Source organism: Mchenga conophoros, linkage group LG9, assembly GCF_057382185.1.
Source record: "Mchenga conophoros isolate Kocher_MC1m ecotype Shallow Benthic linkage group LG9, M_conophoros_male_GT1.1, whole genome shotgun sequence".
Taxonomy (NCBI): Eukaryota; Metazoa; Chordata; class Actinopteri; order Cichliformes; family Cichlidae; genus Mchenga; species Mchenga conophoros.
The window spans coordinates 10,474,145-10,491,147 of record NC_140534.1 but is presented as its reverse complement, the minus strand read 5'-3'; the positions used below and the strand labels follow the sequence as shown (position 1 = coordinate 10,491,147).

The window sequence follows — 17,003 nt, the reverse complement described above, 5'->3', positions numbered from 1 at the left end:
TGAGTGTGATAGAGTACGGCAGTGCTAGCACAGCAGTTAGTTATGGCATGGTGATTTATGCAGTGTGCTTTAAACTTGGCTAACATTACTTAGCAGTAGCAGTAATATTAGTGACTTCACTCAAGTGAAAGCTTTAATCGTTAGTCCGACACTTAACTAGCCAACTTAAGCCTTAAAGAAAAACTGGTAAAAAGAGGGACTGATGCATGTGGGCACAAAGAAGCCATTTCTTGTGCTGCTGAAGTTCCCTGGCTTTCATTCAAAATGTGTTTATCGTGAGCACCGACACATTAAACCATTTAAAAATTATAAATGGCTTTAAGCTCACATTGATGCCTGTGGGGCTCTATCAGCCACGGAGACGACAGACACATTTTAGTGTTTTAATGAATGAATGTTTCATACTTTAAGGCTGCCTGTTTATTTAAGGGAGATGAACAATACATTATTATTTGACATAATTCTATGACAGGTGATGGACTGAATAAATAGATTTTAGGTCGATGTTTGTGCGTTTTTAAAGTCTTATATGTTGAATTGAACTGAGTGTGTCATCTGTTCAAAGCCTCCCGTCAGTGCTGTTCTCCATGCCTGTCTTACTGTACATGGTGTTATTAGCACAAACACTTTAAAGCTGATCATTTAGGACTGTAACAATAATCCAGAGAGCAATGTAGTCAAACATCTCACAGTTAGTTTTATTGGGAATGAACTTTGACCTGTTAGGCCCCCAGGGCTTTTCTGAGCTTCCTGCTCGAAAATGAAGAGGCCAAAATAAATGGAGTATTTCTCTGCAATTACAAACTCTGTGTAAACAGTCTTGGTATCAAAATAAAGCTAACGCTTGTGAGCTGTCATCAGAGGGGTAAATATTACTGCAGATGTTACTATGTCAAAGTTACTGGGACTCAAACATAGAAAAAAATGATTATTTCCCTCACCTAATTTTTAAAAGTATTTTATAGCTTATATGCTATAAAATATACTTTGGGTCACATTTAACTCCAGAAAATCATAAATCAAAATATGGATGTTACCTGTCCACAGATTCATGGTGATGTAACTGCTCTTTTAACTGTTTGGTGTTTGTAGAAATGGTTTACAGCTGAGATTCAGAGGCTTCTGTGGACACTCATGTCTGCACTTATATTTCTGACCTCGTGTTATAACCGATTAAATGTGATCTCCTCTCTTTTCCCCCATTTTTGGTGGTGTGGGTGCTTAACTAGTTAAAGTACCAAACATCTGTCTCCTGTTGTTGTGTCACGTAGGAAAGAAGCATCAATATCTGATGAGCAGACTTGTTCATTTGTGCAGATTTCTTCTTTTGTGTGGTTGTTTTTTCCAAGTGGAGATGAGCATCTCTAACAAGTTGATTTGTTCACATTTGCACATCTGCATTTTTGAGAGAAATGAGTTTTTTGAGTTTGTGCACTATATGCATATAAGACAACCATTTCCTTTTTCAGTATTTTTGTGTGGTGCATTTTTCTCTGTTTTAACAAAAGAGGAACAAAGAACATTTAAGTCAACCTAAGACGATTTGTTTTAATTTTTACATGGTCTTACTGAGGTGATGCAAAGTGGAACATGCAAACTGTTTTTTTGGTAATGTGCTGGAAAAGCTTGATAATGGACCTTGAAAGTGCTTAAAGTGCTTAAATTTGACCCTGAACAATGAGTTTGAACCCTGCAGTTTACAGTTTCATTTTTCATTATCTCAGCTTTGCCTGTCTTTTATAAATCGTAGTAGACTGAGTGTGTCTGTGTTGACTGAAACCATCACTGTTTCTAATTCTCAACCCTTTCAGGCCCTTCAGCCTCTCAGACTGCTGACATGTTAGGAGACAAACCTCCAGCTGCATCCTCACCAAATGTCATCAAAGGTTCTACTGATGGAGATGAAACTGTAGAAGATCCTGACCTCGAGCCTTCCAACAACACCTCCACGCAACAAACCAGCCCGCTTCCCCCCAAAGACTCTGAGCCCGCTGAGGCTGAGACCGGCCTCAGCCCTGAGCAACAGCTCAGCAACGACTGTGTAGAGGGGGATTAAAGTTCACGTGCAGCAGTTTCTGCTGAAAAGCTTTGGCAGTGAGCAGATTTAAAGGTTTCCCAATGTTCGTGCCTGCTCATTCGAGTAATGTTGTGCATTTCTGGTGGTTTATATCTTGAGCACATGTTCCTACTGTGACGTCAGCTTTGGGTTAGCAAAGACATTTATAATCAATGGAAATAAATGTTTTTCTTATTTTTAAAAGTCCAAATCCTAAACGTATTTACCATGTGTTGGTATCTGTTACAGAAAAATATTTGAACTGATCCACAGTTCCTGCTCTGATGCATCTTCTTTCTCCAGTTTCACTATTGGCAGAATTTTGGTTGCAAACATGTTTCTATAAAAGGCCTCTGTGTGTGTGTAGTATGTGAGCTGTCAACTGACCATCACCCTCTTCCAAGCATTAAGTGCTCGTTCAATTATGAACAGTTCTTTCTTAAGCTACTGCAGGGACATGAAACGCAACACGATGAAGTGGCTCCATCTGCGCTAATGAAAACACCATTTTTAATTACAGGCCACTGCACACATATTGAAATAGTTATGTACAGTTCATATTTCTGTTGGTAGTTCTAGAAAACAATCTTAAAATCCACAAACCAAAAAACGCTTCTGATTATTTACCAGTTCAAACAATAAAAATGTCCTTGGTGTTGGTGTCTTCTATACAGGCTCTTGATATACAAACTATAAGATAAATACATCCTAGTTTTATACATCACTTCCAACACAACCAACCTCAGGTGTGTTCATTACTCTACGGGTTTATTTTAAAGTCTGCTAATGAGTGACATGAAGTTTTATCAGTCCGGTGACCTGTCCAGGGCGTATCCTGCCTCTCACCCTATGACAGCTGCGACAGATTCCAGGACGTGCAGAAGAAAATGGACGAGTGGACGTTTTATCATCTCCAGAACAATACTCGTGCTGGGTTTTGTATGAAGTGGTCACAGGTAGTACAATATGTGTGAACTCACCAAAAATGGTTCTATAACACAAGACATTTAATTTACACAAGACATTGATCCCACCAGTGAGATATTGAGATCACTGGTGCTGAGAGAAAAGCCTTTTGTTACCAGACTTCTTTAACCTGCTGCAGTTGACTAGTTTCCTGCAGGATTGAACCACATTTGCAGTGAGTACTAGGTCTTGTCAAAGTAACTGCTGACACTTCACTGGCATTAACACGTTCCCTATCCTCCTTACAACTAAGTTTAACTTGATGTGATTTTAAAAACTAACTTTTACAAAACGTATCCACTGATTCGGTTTGACTCTGGTTTCTAAAAAGATGGCGGGACATGTTTTTACTTAATATTGTGTTTGCTTTCCTGTGACTTCACACACTCGTGTGGTTTGTCCACACACAATCTGGAGCTACAAGAATGACCTGGATGACTCAGCACGAGTGATCTTCAATGATCACCGTTCTGTTAGCGCACAGCGTGCAGTTCTCACAAGTGTCTGCTTGGAGGTAAAGCTGGGCTACAGCGTTTCTATGCTGTTGTTGCCGGGAGGCGTGAAGCCCTTTCCAGATCCATCAGAGCCAACTCTCTGATTTCTTCCAGAATAGAGTACAGACTGGGAGTTTTGCTCTGACGAAACTCTCTTTCCTCTTTGGAGAGTTTGGGGCGCCGGGCTGTCTTCTCCTGAGCCAGCGCCTCTTCATTCTGACGCACCACCTCTTTGACCAGCTGACTGCGGCCCTGAGGGCTGGGCTGCTGGGACTTGGCACTGTGGTGAGGCTTGTTGCTGATGACCTCGAGGTTTAGACGGTCAGCGTGGCAAGTTGAAGAGTGGACAGAAATACGAACCTGAAGAGAGCAGAGAACGTAAGTCACAGTATTCCTCAGTTCGATCACTACACAGTAATGGCACCTACTGAAAATAGTCTAATGGAATGCTATGCAAAGACAGGCCCACTTAAGGTTTGTGACGTAATATATAACAGCAGTCCTCTCAGCACTGTGCGCAGCGTCACAGCTAAGTAGACAGTGGTGTAGAGTGGAGAAGTTTCCGACTGTGCCACAATTTTGTTCATAAATAGGATAAATTGGATACGTATGTTACACACACGTATCCAATGTAACAAACGTTCATCCATCCGTACACGAACTTTCTTTACTGTGCTTTCTAACATTCACACGACGTGGAGACTGGAGCAGAGGGGGAGAAAAACATTCATTAACACTGTGACCTCGGTCAAGTGTCACAGTGAGGTTGTTGTTTTGTTGATTTGTTTGTTGAATATCATCATCATCTCTTTGTTTGATATGATCATAGCTTGACAGCAGTCAATGCTGTGGTGGACAACTTGTGTTTGGGCTAATGTTTCTTTCTATCTTGTTTTGGCCACATGTGTCATCCATCATCATCCATCAGTAAGCTATGTTGTTAGCATTGCCTTTGCCCTTTGACATTTATGACCCCAGGATAAGTCCATGAAAGAAAGAAAAGATGTTGATAACAGTGGAAGCAGCAGTACTCTGTCACTTTTTCATGTCTTAAAGCCAAAGATGTGAGAATAACACACCGTTACTTCAGTTTCTTTTTGTTAGCTAACCTTAGGGTAATGTTTCCTGCTCTTTTTGCTTAAATCACATGCACTTATTCCTCACAATCATCGTGTGTAACATGCCTGAACTTAATATAACTTGACGCCAGTGATGGGCAGCAACGCATAATTAGATTACTTTTTTCAAGTAACGAGTAAAGTAAGGGATTACTGTTGCAAAAAAGGTAATTAGATTACTGTTACTGTCCCGTAAACACGCTGCTCTACTGTGTTACTAAACCGTGAGTTTGTTTGCAAGAGTGTCTCATGACAATGACATAAGTGCATGCGACGTTTGTGGTAACAAACGTGTGCAGAGCAACAATGGATCATTTATCGAGTGCGAGAGAGAGAGTGCGACCGTGCAGCGTTTAAAGGCGTTTATGTGAAAACAATTACCGCCCACTGTCATTTTTTATCTCCCTTTACAAAAAGGTTTGTGTAGAAACGCCACAAACTGGAAGCATTACATTTCTTGTCTTGGAGGAGAGCCTCCCCCCCCCACCCCCCCCCCACACACTTATGTTTTTGTTTTCATATAATATTTAAAAACAATAAACTGAATAACTTTAAATGATTTATTTTCAGGAATCATTTTCGTCTCATTCATCTTACTGACGTTTTGTTACCTTGAGATTAGCTAACAAAGCAGCAACCACACAACACTTTATCACAACAAGATCATAAAACGTCTCTTAATGTTGGACCACAAAAGATCCAGTAGTCGTATGAACCTGTGATTCATATACACTCATGCATATATATTTGGAATCGTCGCCTTTAGGCGCTGCATTGCTGGAAACCTTCTAAAATGATTGATTAGCGTTTTCTGTGACTTACGGTGATGTGGTCAAACAGTTTGAAGGTGGAGGTGCCACAGCTGGAGGTGGTGGTAATGCGGTCCGGGTATTTTCGCACAGTGCCACCCTGCCAATCACAGCTGCCGTCCTGTCCCGCTACCACCACCAGGCCCTCTTTGTTCTTCAGATACACAGGCCCCCTCACACCATACCTGTGAACAACATGGCTGTGGTCAGAGGCAGCCTTACTTACTCAGTGATATTACTCAACCTGCTTTGCGCCCTGTGATTTTAATCATTACATGGATTCTACAGCCTTCTCAAAATGACCACAGGTTACATTTTAATAAACTGTTAATATTGCATATCCCTGTAACACCACAAGCATGGAGAACACTGATGTTATTAAATTACACTTTCCTTGCAATAAACAAGCAGCAACCTCCAGAGGTTAGCTAAGCTAACGTAGAAGTGCCACAAACACAAGGCTGGCTCCAAAGCACCGTCCCTCCCCACAGACTCAACTTCAGCAATGCAATTAACTTATTTAAAGCCTGGTAGAGAAAAGATTCGGGGTTTTAGCCGATTTTCCCTGCTCACAATAAATGTTTAAGGAATTAGTTTAGTAAATTTATACAATTTAAAACTCATTTTGAGGTTTTTTAAGAGAAAATAAAACTAGCGTGTATACTGTTAAATATACATTGATTAGCGTGCAATTACATCTTCCAACAAATTCATTCATTGTCATAAACTTTGAATTCGTCTATTAAAAATACACGAGTGGTTGGCCGTCTGTGAGCTGCTGTACAGCTCCATTAAACAAAGGAAAAGAAGAAGACTGCAGAACAAAACACAGGACTGAAGGTTCTTACTCTGGGATAAACACCAAGACACCGTTGTCTCGAATGGAGTAGACAACAGCGTCAGCCACACAGCACGGGTCTGTCTGAGGGTCTCGTTCTCTGAAAAACAGACACTGAAACAGTGCTGTGGATCGCATTTGGGCTGCCTGTGCTGCCTGCAAATGAAACACAGACGTCAGCACAGCTTCTGTTAATAGAGTAAGAGGTGAATCATTGAAAAACACAAACAATAAAACACCCCTGACCCTGTTCTTGCTGTTGACATGGTGAGCCATTTCCTCCACTTCTTTGTTACTGGCTGGTGCTTTACCAGATACAACGCCCCTCTGCATGTGCAGGGCTGCGGTAAGAAGGCGGTGCACGACAATGTCTGCGTACCGACGGATGGGTGAGGTAAAGTGTGTGTAGCGATCCAGAGCCAGACCTACGACAACGAAGCAAATATCAGCACGTTAGCCTTCTTTCTAGTTCTCAGTCGAATAATTCTTCACAAACAACAGACGTTGGACAAGTGTGTGCAGACGTGTGATGGATGGACTGACCCACAGTCACACTGAAACTCTAGTGCAGCCAATAAAAGCTGTGCAGCGGTATCGTACCATAATGGTAGTATTGGTCTTGAGGATGAGCACCAGTGGAGAAGTACAGAGCCTGTGACATAGCAGTGGTGGCCATCATTCTGAACAACCTGTTCACCAAGGGGTCCTGTGGGTCCACAGCTCGGTCCAGTGAGGCAGCTAAAGCCTTGTTGGACCTGAAGGAACAGAGCCAGAAACCAGGGATGAGTGAGGCCTCTCATCTCAGCAGTCAGTGACACAAAGCTACTTGCATCACCATGTCTCTTGTCCTGGGACCGGTTCTGCTGTTGGTTTAACCCCCCCCCCCCCACAATCCTCCAACCGCACATTCATATTTTGTTTTCAAACTCCATTGCAGTTCATTCCACGCCTCAGATCCTCAGACCTTTTGTAAACAGTTAAACAAATAAAAGTTAACTGTAATAGATTACAGGTTGTAATTAAATAAATCACTGCCTCTTTTAAAAAACAGAAAAACAAACCATCTTTAATTATTTGAGTTGTTTGTTTTGTTCCCGTGTGAGAATATTCAACACTGCTCTCTGTGCAAAACGGGTTTAAAAGCATAAACAGCTGTGGGATCCTGTTTGTCCGGGATTTGAACCGGGGAACAAACTGCGGCAGGATCAGCGTTGTGCCGAGGTCGGCATCGCCGACAGCATGTGTTCCCCCTGCGTGGCGAGCGTTCGCTGGGCACGGAGTGTGGATCCAGGTTACGCCGCCTCCATTACAAACAGTCAGACGTGGAAGTAGTGATGTTTTAGTTTTGTAAAAAAGTGAAACCTGAGTGTCGTTACATTACCATTCAGTTTAAGGGTTACAACAGAAAATGAAATATTTATTGTCCTCTCGTGGTATCAGACGGGATTATTTTAACAAACGAAGGACATTTTGCCTGATAATTATATTTATCCTGTAACTTTACTGTGTAAAGAGCTAAAACCTCCAAAGTTTCAGGAGTAGTTAGTCGTTATAAGAAGTGTTTGTGAACTGAAAATCAAGAATGTGGGATCCTGTTTGTCCGTGATTTGGACAGCCCAGCGTGTGCTCCCGACGCAGGGGAAACTAATTCTGTCGGGGAGACCGACCTTGCCACGACAGCTGTTGTGAAGCTGAAGCCAAAGGCAAGATATGCTTCATCATATGTTGTAGTCTTTGGTTTGGAAGCATATTTGGCTTCAACCTCAACCTGAGCTGAAGGAACATGTCTTCTTCTTGTCTGACTGCTCATGTGACACCTGAGTGTGTCCCCGTGTTATCAAACATTTCAGGTTCACACACTTGTGTGTCTGAACATGATGTGCGTTGGACTACAATATGCATTTCCTCAGTTTCTATACTGAACAGTCAAAAACATTACCTGGTGTCAATGGTGAAACCTTTGGCCTTTGCAGTGTCCACCAGCTGGTTGAATAGCTCCTGTTGTGGTGGTGGGTGACACCTTAGAAGGGCCTGGTTGGGGAAAGCTTCCTGGATCTTGCGGGCCACCCAGTGGTTGGCGTAAATCATGCACTCTGCCACGGTCTCATGGACCTCCAGGGGCTGACGAGGGACCAGGGCCGTAATGTTCCTCTCCTCATCCAGCTGGGCACCCACCTGAAAAGGGAAAATGCTTCTAACGTGACTTCAATGAAAAAGAATATGAAAATGCATCAGTGGGCCACATTTTACTACAGTTTACTTTAACTCAGTTGAACATGCACCATTCCACCGGAACAAATGCTGCACGGAGAACCAAATGTGAATGAATCTCAACCTGAAAACAGTCTACTGTCTTTCCTACGTTCAGCTCTCTATCATACCAGTAAGAACACATATCCCTAACAGGCACACAGCTCTGCTCATGGGCACAGAAACTCCACCGATCTGCTGTTCATGCTTTTTGTTTATAGTGGACAGCCAATCAGAGTTTAAGTTAGCTCAAAGGAAATGTGCCTTAAAGAGAGAACAAAACTTTTCTCAGACTAAGGATGAACTGAGGGGACCCAAAGTACTTCAGCAGGAACCAAAAGAAGCCAGAAAGTTTGGATTTGAACACAGTTTTGGCCGTTTTATATAATAGATCAAGATGAAACAGCTGTTGTCCTTATCCTTCAGGACAACTGATGTTTCACCAGCGGTCAATAATCCAGCTTTGTCAAGATAAGAACTTGATTTTTGGGTGGCAGCTCAATCATTAAACACACTTTTAGAAATATATTGGTTTTTCCACTATCCCAGAAGCAACCCGAGAGAATCATTTTTACTTCATATCAATATTCTGTGTGCGTACAGCCATAACAGGAATGCAATAACTGAATAATAAATAAATCCAAGACATCCTATTAGAGAGCATCTTATAGAACAACAGGAATTGTCCATATGAGGTTTTAACAGATGGCCGACCAGCCGCTGTAGATAAATGGCTGTGATCTAATGTGAAAACTGTCAGTGGTTTCACAGTGGAGTGCTTGGTTTCTTTATTCCAATATTCTCACTGAAATGACTTTCTGATAAAATGTTTTCTGCTGAGGAACGTGTTCTGCTTAGACGCCTGATTTTAAAAATAACGTCTCTATTAGACCGTACTATAATTTATTATCGATGAAAAGAAATATATGGTATCCATCTGTAATTCTGTAAATAACACAGCAAAAAACCAAACTAAACATAAAGACCTGGAAGACTCCTGCGTCTAAATTCATTCAGTTATTGTACTGAGTCCTGAACATGTTAGAAATATGGTATCTTCAACACATCAGTGGAGAATCTGTTCCAGGAGTTCAAGCGAGGCTTCTTCCTGGTGTGTGAGCAGGATTTGGTGAGGCTGTTTCGACCAGAGGAGCTGCAGGGAGTGCTGGTCGGCCAGGACGTGCATGACTGGGAAAAGTTCAAACAGGTAGAGTCAGCCAAACAGACACAGGCTGTAGTTTCACAGCTGTCCTGTAGCACAATAACTGTGTACTGCATACTGTCAAAAGCATTCAGTCGGCTGCTTTAACACAAATATGACCTTGAGTCACATCTCAGTCTTAATCCAGACTTTTGTATGATAGTATAATATAATAGTCAGCCCACCCTTCGCAGCTATAACTGCTTCCACTCTTCTGGGAAAGCTTTCCACAAGGTTTAGGTGTGTTTATGGGAATTTTTTGACTATTCTTCCAGAGGTGCATTTATGGTGTCAGACACTGACGTTGGAGGAGAAGGCCTGGCTCACAGTTGCTGCTCTAATTCATCCCAAAGATGTTCTATCAGGTTGAGGTCAGGACTCTGTGCAGGCTAGTCCAGTTCTTCTACACCAAACTCACTCATCCATGTCTTTATGGACCTTGTATTGTGCACTGGTGCCCAGCCATGTGCACACATGCCCACACTTTACACTTGGCACAGTGCAGTCAGACAAGTACTTCTGGCAACCACCAAACCCTGACACATCCATCGGATTGCCAGTCAGAGAAGTGTGATTCGTCACTCCAGTAAACACATCTCCACTGCTTTAGAGTCCAGTGTTGAGATGCTTAAATCACTCCATCTGACGCTTTGCATTGTGTTTGTCAGTGTAAGGCTGGGATGCAGCTGCTCAGCCATGGAAACCAATGAAGTTTGGACATCTGTAACAACAGCAGACTGCAGATATTGGTGACTTAAGTGCACTATGAGCCTTAGCATCAGCTGACTAGCTGTCATTTCCAATTACTTCCACTTTGTTATAATATCACTAACAGCTGACTATGGAATATTTAATAGCGAGGAAATTTCATGACTGGACTTGTTGCACTGGTGCATCCTATCACATTACCATGCTGGAATTCATTCAGTTCCTGAGAGCGACTCGTCCTTTCACACATGTTTGTAGAAGTAGTCTGCATGCCTAGGTGCTTGATTTAATACACCTGTGTCCATGGAAGTGATTGGAACACATTAATTGAATGATTTGGATGTGTTAGGGAATACTTTTGGCAACATAGTGTATGCCTGACCTTACAAACTCTATGATTATAACAGTCATTTTCACTGTTTTCAGAACACAAGTTATGGTTGGAGATATCATGACCGCCACCCCACCATACAGATGTTTTGGGAGGTATTTGATGAACTAACTGAAGAGCAGAGGAAAGATTTCCTTCGTAAGTACTTGCTGAAGCCTCCATTATGATATGTTACTGAAATCACACTGTATCATATAAAACATTAGATTTTTCTGCGCTTTACCAAGATACATTAGAGAGCAGCATTGTTCTGATTAATATACTGTAAAGCTGCTTCTAGCTGGTGGACTGAGCCGCCTCACCTTTCACCTGGCTCACGTCACACACCTGGAGAGACTCGACCTCCACCTGTGTTGCCTCACGCGAGATGATCTAGAGGCTCTGAGTCAGTTGCTACCAATCTCACACGCCGGACACTAATCGCATGCTCGCTGCAGCAGTCATGTGACTCGTTGTTTTTCAGTCCAGGTGCTGCCCTCTCTCACTGCACTGACCGAGCTTGATGTGTCATCCAATAAGGAAGTGGGAGGTGTGGTCCACCTGCTGGTCTCCGCCCTCCCTGCGACACAAATGAGGAGGCTGCCATTCAACAGCTGCTACATGAGCAACGAGTCCTTCACTGCTCTGGGTAACACACACACACACACACTTGTTTATTTATAGAAGTTTTCCTTCAAGTCATTCTCCCTGAATACCTCTTCCACCCTCTAGCCTGAAATGGTGAAAACTTTGTGTTTATGCATCAGCCCTGGCGGTGTCCTATCTGCGCACGGTGGATATTTCCTGGTGTAAAGTGGTTGGCGGTCACTTGGCGCTCCTGCTGGATGCTCTGCAGCCATCAGTCGTCAGCGAGCTCCGTCTTTGCAGCTGCGAGCTCACCACTGATGACATGCAACATCTGGGTAACTAACACACAATGACATTATACTTTTTCTTTTTTGGTCTGTAGTGGATCATTAGGCTGCATAAATGTATATTAAGACAAGTAAAGCCTGAAGGAAATTGATATTTCTTTCATTTATTTCATGCTGCCAGCATCTGTAGCTGTCGTATAAAACAAAACAATGAAACTATTCGGTGTTATTTTTGTCTCCATCAGAAACATTGTGAACAAAACAGTAAAGTGAACAGGCATAAAGTGATCAGTTATCAATGGGTCCTCTTCCTCTGTGCAGCTGCCGTGTGCAGACGGGGCTGTCTCTCCTCACTCCGTGCACTGGATCTGTCCTACAACAGCTTGGTGGGAGACAACGGTTGGTGCAGTCTGTTTGCAGCAGGAGGTCTGGGCTCTCTGGAAGACGTGGATGTCAGTTTGCGACCTTCAACCTCTGCTCCGTGCTCAGCCTGGCTGCCCGCTCTGCTCCGAGCTCTGCCTCAAATGCCGGCGCTGGCTCGACTGGCCATGCAGAGGTGGACAGCTGACTGTCAGGAGAGAGAGCAGCTCAGGTACTGTCTGAAAAAGAGGAGCGTCCTGCTGGAAAGGGATCCAGATTTACAAGACACATCATCAGCATGTAAAGGGAACAGTCAGGAGAGCCTAGAAGAGAGTCAGCCTGAGGAGATTGGAGCGGACCGCACTGGAATTTACTGTCAAAGAGCGACCCACTTTGTTGCTTTATTATTATTTTTTTAAGTCTCTGTTACCACAAGAAGGTCAGTGTTGAGGTCAGCTGCATCACGTCTGATGTAAACTGTGTCACACGTGATGGTTTCAGGGAATACTGGGAACTTACAGAGTTAAGCACAGCTGGTGTGGGTTATCATATTTGTCGTCTCTCACCTTGGCTGCAGGGTCTGGGTCTTTCCAATGCAGCAGTCCTAACACTTGAGACACACATGCCGAGAAGTGGGGATACCTGGAAATGGACAAAGGCTTTCAGCAGAGTTTTAAAGCAGCTATTCAGGAAAAGAGCTGTGAATTATCTGCATACCTTGTTAGGTAATCAGCTATTTTGGGGTTCTTTAACAAATCAACCAAAAGGTCGACTGAGTATTTTCTCGTCAGAGTACCTTCACCGTTCACGATGATGTTGAGCACAAGCTGGAGCGTTTGATGGATGTTCTTTGCATCAAAGAGCTACGAGGAAATCCCAGAGATTAGAGACAGGATATTATGTGAATCAGCATGAATGTTGTTTGTTGTTCAACAGATAAAAACAAGAAGAGAAAATAGAAACAAAGTAAAAAAGGAACAATTGTTTCTGCCGTTAAGAAAAAAAAATTGAGTCATGGCAGAGACCTGCAGAAGTCTTGAGTCTCATTTGATGACATTTTGTCAGATTGCCTTGTAATTTAAAAAAAACAAAACTGTTTTTTGAGCAAAAGTTCTCCAGGTTTTTTTGGAGTTCTTTCAAAGTTTTCTTATTTTTGGACGTTAGCTGCTTTTTCACTCTTTTTCAGTCCAGTCTGTGCATCTGAACATTTACAGAAAGATTTCTTTGTTTCGTCTTTAGACACTTTGTTAAACGCAGATCCCAGCAGAGTTCACCTACCTTCTCTCCAACCTTCTCAGGTTTTGTGGATATTATACATGGTTATGCTGAGGATATGTCGGCTACTTTCCACTGGAAATGCCTTTTGGTTAAACTGTCAGCGAGGAATTTGCACTGTTACATTTTTATATAACTTTAATGCAAAAAAAACAGCTGCTTGTTTAAGTGAAAATACACTGATGGGGTTTTTTTCTATTCATGAACAGGAGTGTGATCAGTTTAATAAAAGAAAAAATAACCATAACCAAGATATGAGGGGAAATCTTGGACAAATACAAGCAGACTGGAGCAGCCAGCGTTCAAAACACCGACGTTCAAGGTAACAGAAGGTTCCCGAGCCACATCCACCCAGCTGGTTTCTGTGTTTCTTGTGTATTTGTGTACACTGTGACTTCATGGCTGTCTTGGGCTCCAGCTCTTGTTTTGGTGTCTCATTAATTTGATTTAATGTCCTGCTTAGTGATAACATCACTCTTGGCCTCCCTGCACTGGCTTCCAATTGAATTTAGGATTCATTTTCAAGTTCTTTTATTGGTTTTTAAATCTTTAAATGGTCTGGCACCTGCTGAAGCCCTATGTCCCCACTCGTTCGCTCTGGTCAGCTGAGCAGCTGTTGCTCTCAGTCCCCAAATCACGGCTGAAACTGAGAGGAGACCGAGCGTTCTCTATCGTGGCTCCTAAGCTTTGGAATAATCTTCCTCTTCACATTAGGCAATCGACATCAGTGCTGGTTTTTAAATCCAGATTGAAAAAGCATTTTTAGTCACTGGCTTTTGACTCAGTGGTTGACTGACTTGTATTTTATTGTTTTTCGCTATGTTTATTATTGTATCGTATTTATTATTCTTATGGTATCTATTATGTTTCTATTGTTCAGCAGTTTGGTCAGCCTTGTGTGTTTTTAAAGTGCTATATAAATAAACAATGATGATGATGATGAACATAGTAACGTGTGTTGGGTTGCTCTGTCTTCAGACTCACTGTCAGACTGATTAGACAGTGAGTCTGAAGGTGAGAGTCCTCACTGCCCACGCCTGTCTTTGGGTCTGACCAACACCGTTTCCTGTGTGTCATTCCCCCCTCGCCTTCCCCCCATCCGTCCTGTCTGCACTGACCTCTCCAATAAAGACAAAAGGCCTCATTTTCTGAAACTCTTCCTATCCCATCACCTTGCGAAGAATCACTTCACCATGTTGATTAATAAGGACGGTGGGAATGGTTTGAAGTCTCGTCACAGAAAATGTGCCAAAGGCAAAGAATCTGAGCTTGAAATAAAATGAAATGAAAGATCAGCCCCACACAGGGGTTAAATTCAGATGGAAACTCTTATCACACAAAGAGAACAAGCGAATAAATATATCTGAGTGTGGCCCCTCGACTGTCACAGTGTAGCTGACATTTGATCTTATCATGTGTTAAAGCTATTTTAATTACTGAAGAGAACCAGTGTCAAACTCAGCCCAAGTATGGTTGTACGTTAATCCTTAAAGCAACAACGTTTTTAAAGTTGCAGCGTCATTTTTACACCACACCTAAAATCCCACTAATCGTCCGGGCTCTTCACCCTATGACCACACGCTGGGGTATCTAACACCACATGACCCAAATGGAAACTATGTCAGCTGAAAGAAACCCATCGAAATGTGCAACACTTAAAACTTTGCCTGATTGGAGCATGGCTTCAAATACAGCCCTGAAAACAGACAGGCGGTCGTTGGCATTTCGCCCTCGTTCCTGAGAGACTACATCGATGTATCAGTCAACAAATGAACTACTGTGGCGTCACAGCTGGGGCCTTCTCTGTGTCGTTTATAACACAGAGAAGGACCCAGCTGTGACGCTGAAGTGGTATCTTTAAATTAGCTGTAGGTGTGAATGCTTGTCTGTCTCTCTGTTAGCTTTGCAACAGACTGGTGATATTCAGAGTGCACCATATGTCTGGTATTATTTCCCTTCCAAATTAGTGCTTCCTCTTAGTTGCTGGTCTAAATTTGTTTCCTTTCATGTTCAGGCCGTGTTAGCTTTGTCTCTGTGTGTAGCAGGTTTTGTCTCCATGTTTGTTTCACTGTCTGCCTGTCTGTCTCTGTATTCTGTACTTCTGATAGACGTCTAATTTTGCCAGTCCCTCTTTTTGTGCGCCTTGTACCTTGTCACTCTCTGTGACCGCGTCTCACTTTGCCAGTTCCCATGTATTTAGTCAGTTAATGGTGGTCTGAGTAACCCTCACCACTTTGTTCTCCAGTGTCTTTGTTCCTGTTCATCCTACATATTTTCCCCCATTTGTTATTTATTTCTGCTGTTTGCTATTTATATTTTATTCCTGCACAGTTTGCTTGAAGCACTCATATTTTGTCTATTCTATTCATGTGGATCTTATCTTTCTATTTCCTTGCTTCCTTTTCTGTTTACTTTGCTTCTTGCCCGTGTTTCGTCCTTTTGCGGTGTCTGTGTTTTTTTAATCCTATGGTCTCTTTTAAGTTTGTTTGTCTCTTTACTTCTTCAAACTGAATTCAAAGTGGAGCAAATGCTATATAACATTCTCATAGTCTCATTCACACTAACGTTGGTTCTGTATCTTGTAACCAAAGGAAGCTTCAGCATGCAGACTGGAGCCAGCGATCAAAACACGTGCTTCCTATTTTATTTTGTTGGTTATGTTGAGTTTTGCTGTAACTGTCTCGTTACTCCTGATTTGTCCCTGCCGTCTCCTCTTCCCTAATAACCGTCCTGTGTGTTTATTGTTTAATCTTCTCCTTTCGTCACCCAGCTTCACTGGTCATGTTTCCTAGTGTTATCCCCCAGTATAGGTTTCTGAGTTTCTCAGTTCCCTGTCAGATATTTCATATCATTCTCTCCGTCCAAAATAAACAGGCTGCCTTTAGTTTATCCTTGCCAGCCTGTGAGTCTGCATTTGGGTCTTCTTTTTTCATAACAAATGATCATACTCCCCGCAGATTGTGATAGTGACACCTCCAGGCCATGCTGCAACTCTCTGGAGCTTTCCGCTCTTCAGGAACTCTCTCTGCAGGAGGGGGAGATACAGGAGAGGTGGAGGAAGATCTCAGCCTGGGCGTCTATTGTCTTATGTAGTCTGGAAGATGAGTGGATGGTGGGGTGGGTGCAGTTTTCTCTGTGGTGGGGTTGGGTGGACTGTCCCGGGCTCTGTGGGGCCGGGAGGCGCTGCTGCACTGGGCCCCGGTCTGGATGGGCCTGGGCCCCCTTTCCCTGGCGGGGCGCGGAGTATGGGGGTGTCACCAGGGTGCAGAGGAGGCTACCCCCCCTCTGTCCCCTTCTGGCTGCCTCTGCCTCAATTTTATCCCACAACTTAGACATTCACATTACTCACACTCTCATTACACATACATATAGGATCTTGGGGGTGGGCACAATACATGGATACATGGATACACGATACATGTACACCCCACCCCTGGTGTCGTTGCCCACCTCTCAATTTTAAATACACGTAGACATTGAGGGCTAGCAGGAGGGACCATGCGCTTACCTGCTGCTCTCTGGCAGGTAGCTCCATGCCCTCCTGGGTTTTAAATGCACCTTAGAACACACATGCATCAACACTACAATGAGCGGGTTGAGGGAGGTTTGGAGTCTTCTCTCACCCCCATTCTCTGCGGCCTGCTGGAGCGGGGGGGCTAGGAGGAGGAGTTGGCCGTCCGACT

At 43.1% G+C, this 17,003-nt stretch overlaps 2 protein-coding genes across 7 annotated transcripts; one reads left to right on the top strand and one right to left on the bottom strand.

The window, feature by feature from the left end:
- Window positions 1–2,537: 2,537 nt before the first annotated feature.
- Window positions 2,538–8,732, bottom strand: LOC146566757 (DIS3-like exonuclease 1). Of its 2 annotated transcripts, XM_085286391.1 has the most exons (6): window positions 8,221–8,732; window positions 6,882–7,036; window positions 6,528–6,706; window positions 6,292–6,437; window positions 5,457–5,628; window positions 2,538–3,876 (listed from the first exon to the last, which is right to left on the bottom strand). In XM_085286391.1, exons 1-6 carry the CDS (start codon window positions 8,367–8,369, stop codon window positions 3,559–3,561), a joined length of 1,119 nt encoding a protein of 372 aa, XP_085142517.1. In that variant the 5' UTR covers window positions 8,370–8,732; the 3' UTR covers window positions 2,538–3,558. The 2 variants fall into 2 exon arrangements, with proteins under 2 accessions (XP_085142517.1, XP_085142515.1); XM_085286389.1 differs by having other exon boundaries at window positions 6,292–6,706.
- A 792-nt stretch (window positions 8,733–9,524) lies between these two features.
- On the top strand, window positions 9,525–13,912 carry LOC146566756 (leucine-rich repeat-containing protein 31-like). Of its 5 annotated transcripts, none has more exons than XM_085286405.1 (6): window positions 9,525–9,738; window positions 10,008–10,103; window positions 10,867–10,969; window positions 11,295–11,459; window positions 11,578–11,733; window positions 12,007–13,912. In XM_085286405.1, exons 2-6 carry the CDS (start codon window positions 10,086–10,088, stop codon window positions 12,462–12,464), a joined length of 900 nt encoding a protein of 299 aa, XP_085142531.1. In that variant the 5' UTR covers window positions 9,525–9,738; window positions 10,008–10,085; the 3' UTR covers window positions 12,465–13,912. The 5 variants fall into 5 exon arrangements, with proteins under 5 accessions (XP_085142531.1, XP_085142534.1, XP_085142533.1 ...); XM_085286407.1 differs by having other exon boundaries at window positions 9,527–9,738; window positions 10,008–10,120; XM_085286408.1 differs by lacking the exon at window positions 10,008–10,103 and having other exon boundaries at window positions 9,526–9,738.
- The last annotated feature ends 3,091 nt before the right edge of the window (window positions 13,913–17,003 follow it).

Bases quoted from the DNA above. Each gene is read 5' to 3' on its own strand.
- LOC146566757 (XM_085286389.1), bottom strand. From the start codon at position 8,369: ATGATTTACGCCAACCACTGGGTGGCCCGCAAGATCCAGGAAGCTTTC. The intron at 5,629-6,291 runs GTAAGAACCTTC...TGTTGTTCACAG, and splicing joins GTCTTGGTGTTTATCCCAGA to GTATGGTGTGAGGGGGCCTG. The intron at 3,877-5,456 runs GTAAGTCACAGA...TGCTCTCTTCAG, and splicing joins AACTGTTTGACCACATCACC to GTTCGTATTTCTGTCCACTC.
- LOC146566756 (XM_085286405.1), top strand. The intron at 10,970-11,294 runs GTAAGTACTTGC...GTTGTTTTTCAG, and splicing joins GCAGAGGAAAGATTTCCTTC to TCCAGGTGCTGCCCTCTCTC. The intron at 11,460-11,577 runs GTAACACACACA...TTTATGCATCAG, and splicing joins CGAGTCCTTCACTGCTCTGG to CCCTGGCGGTGTCCTATCTG.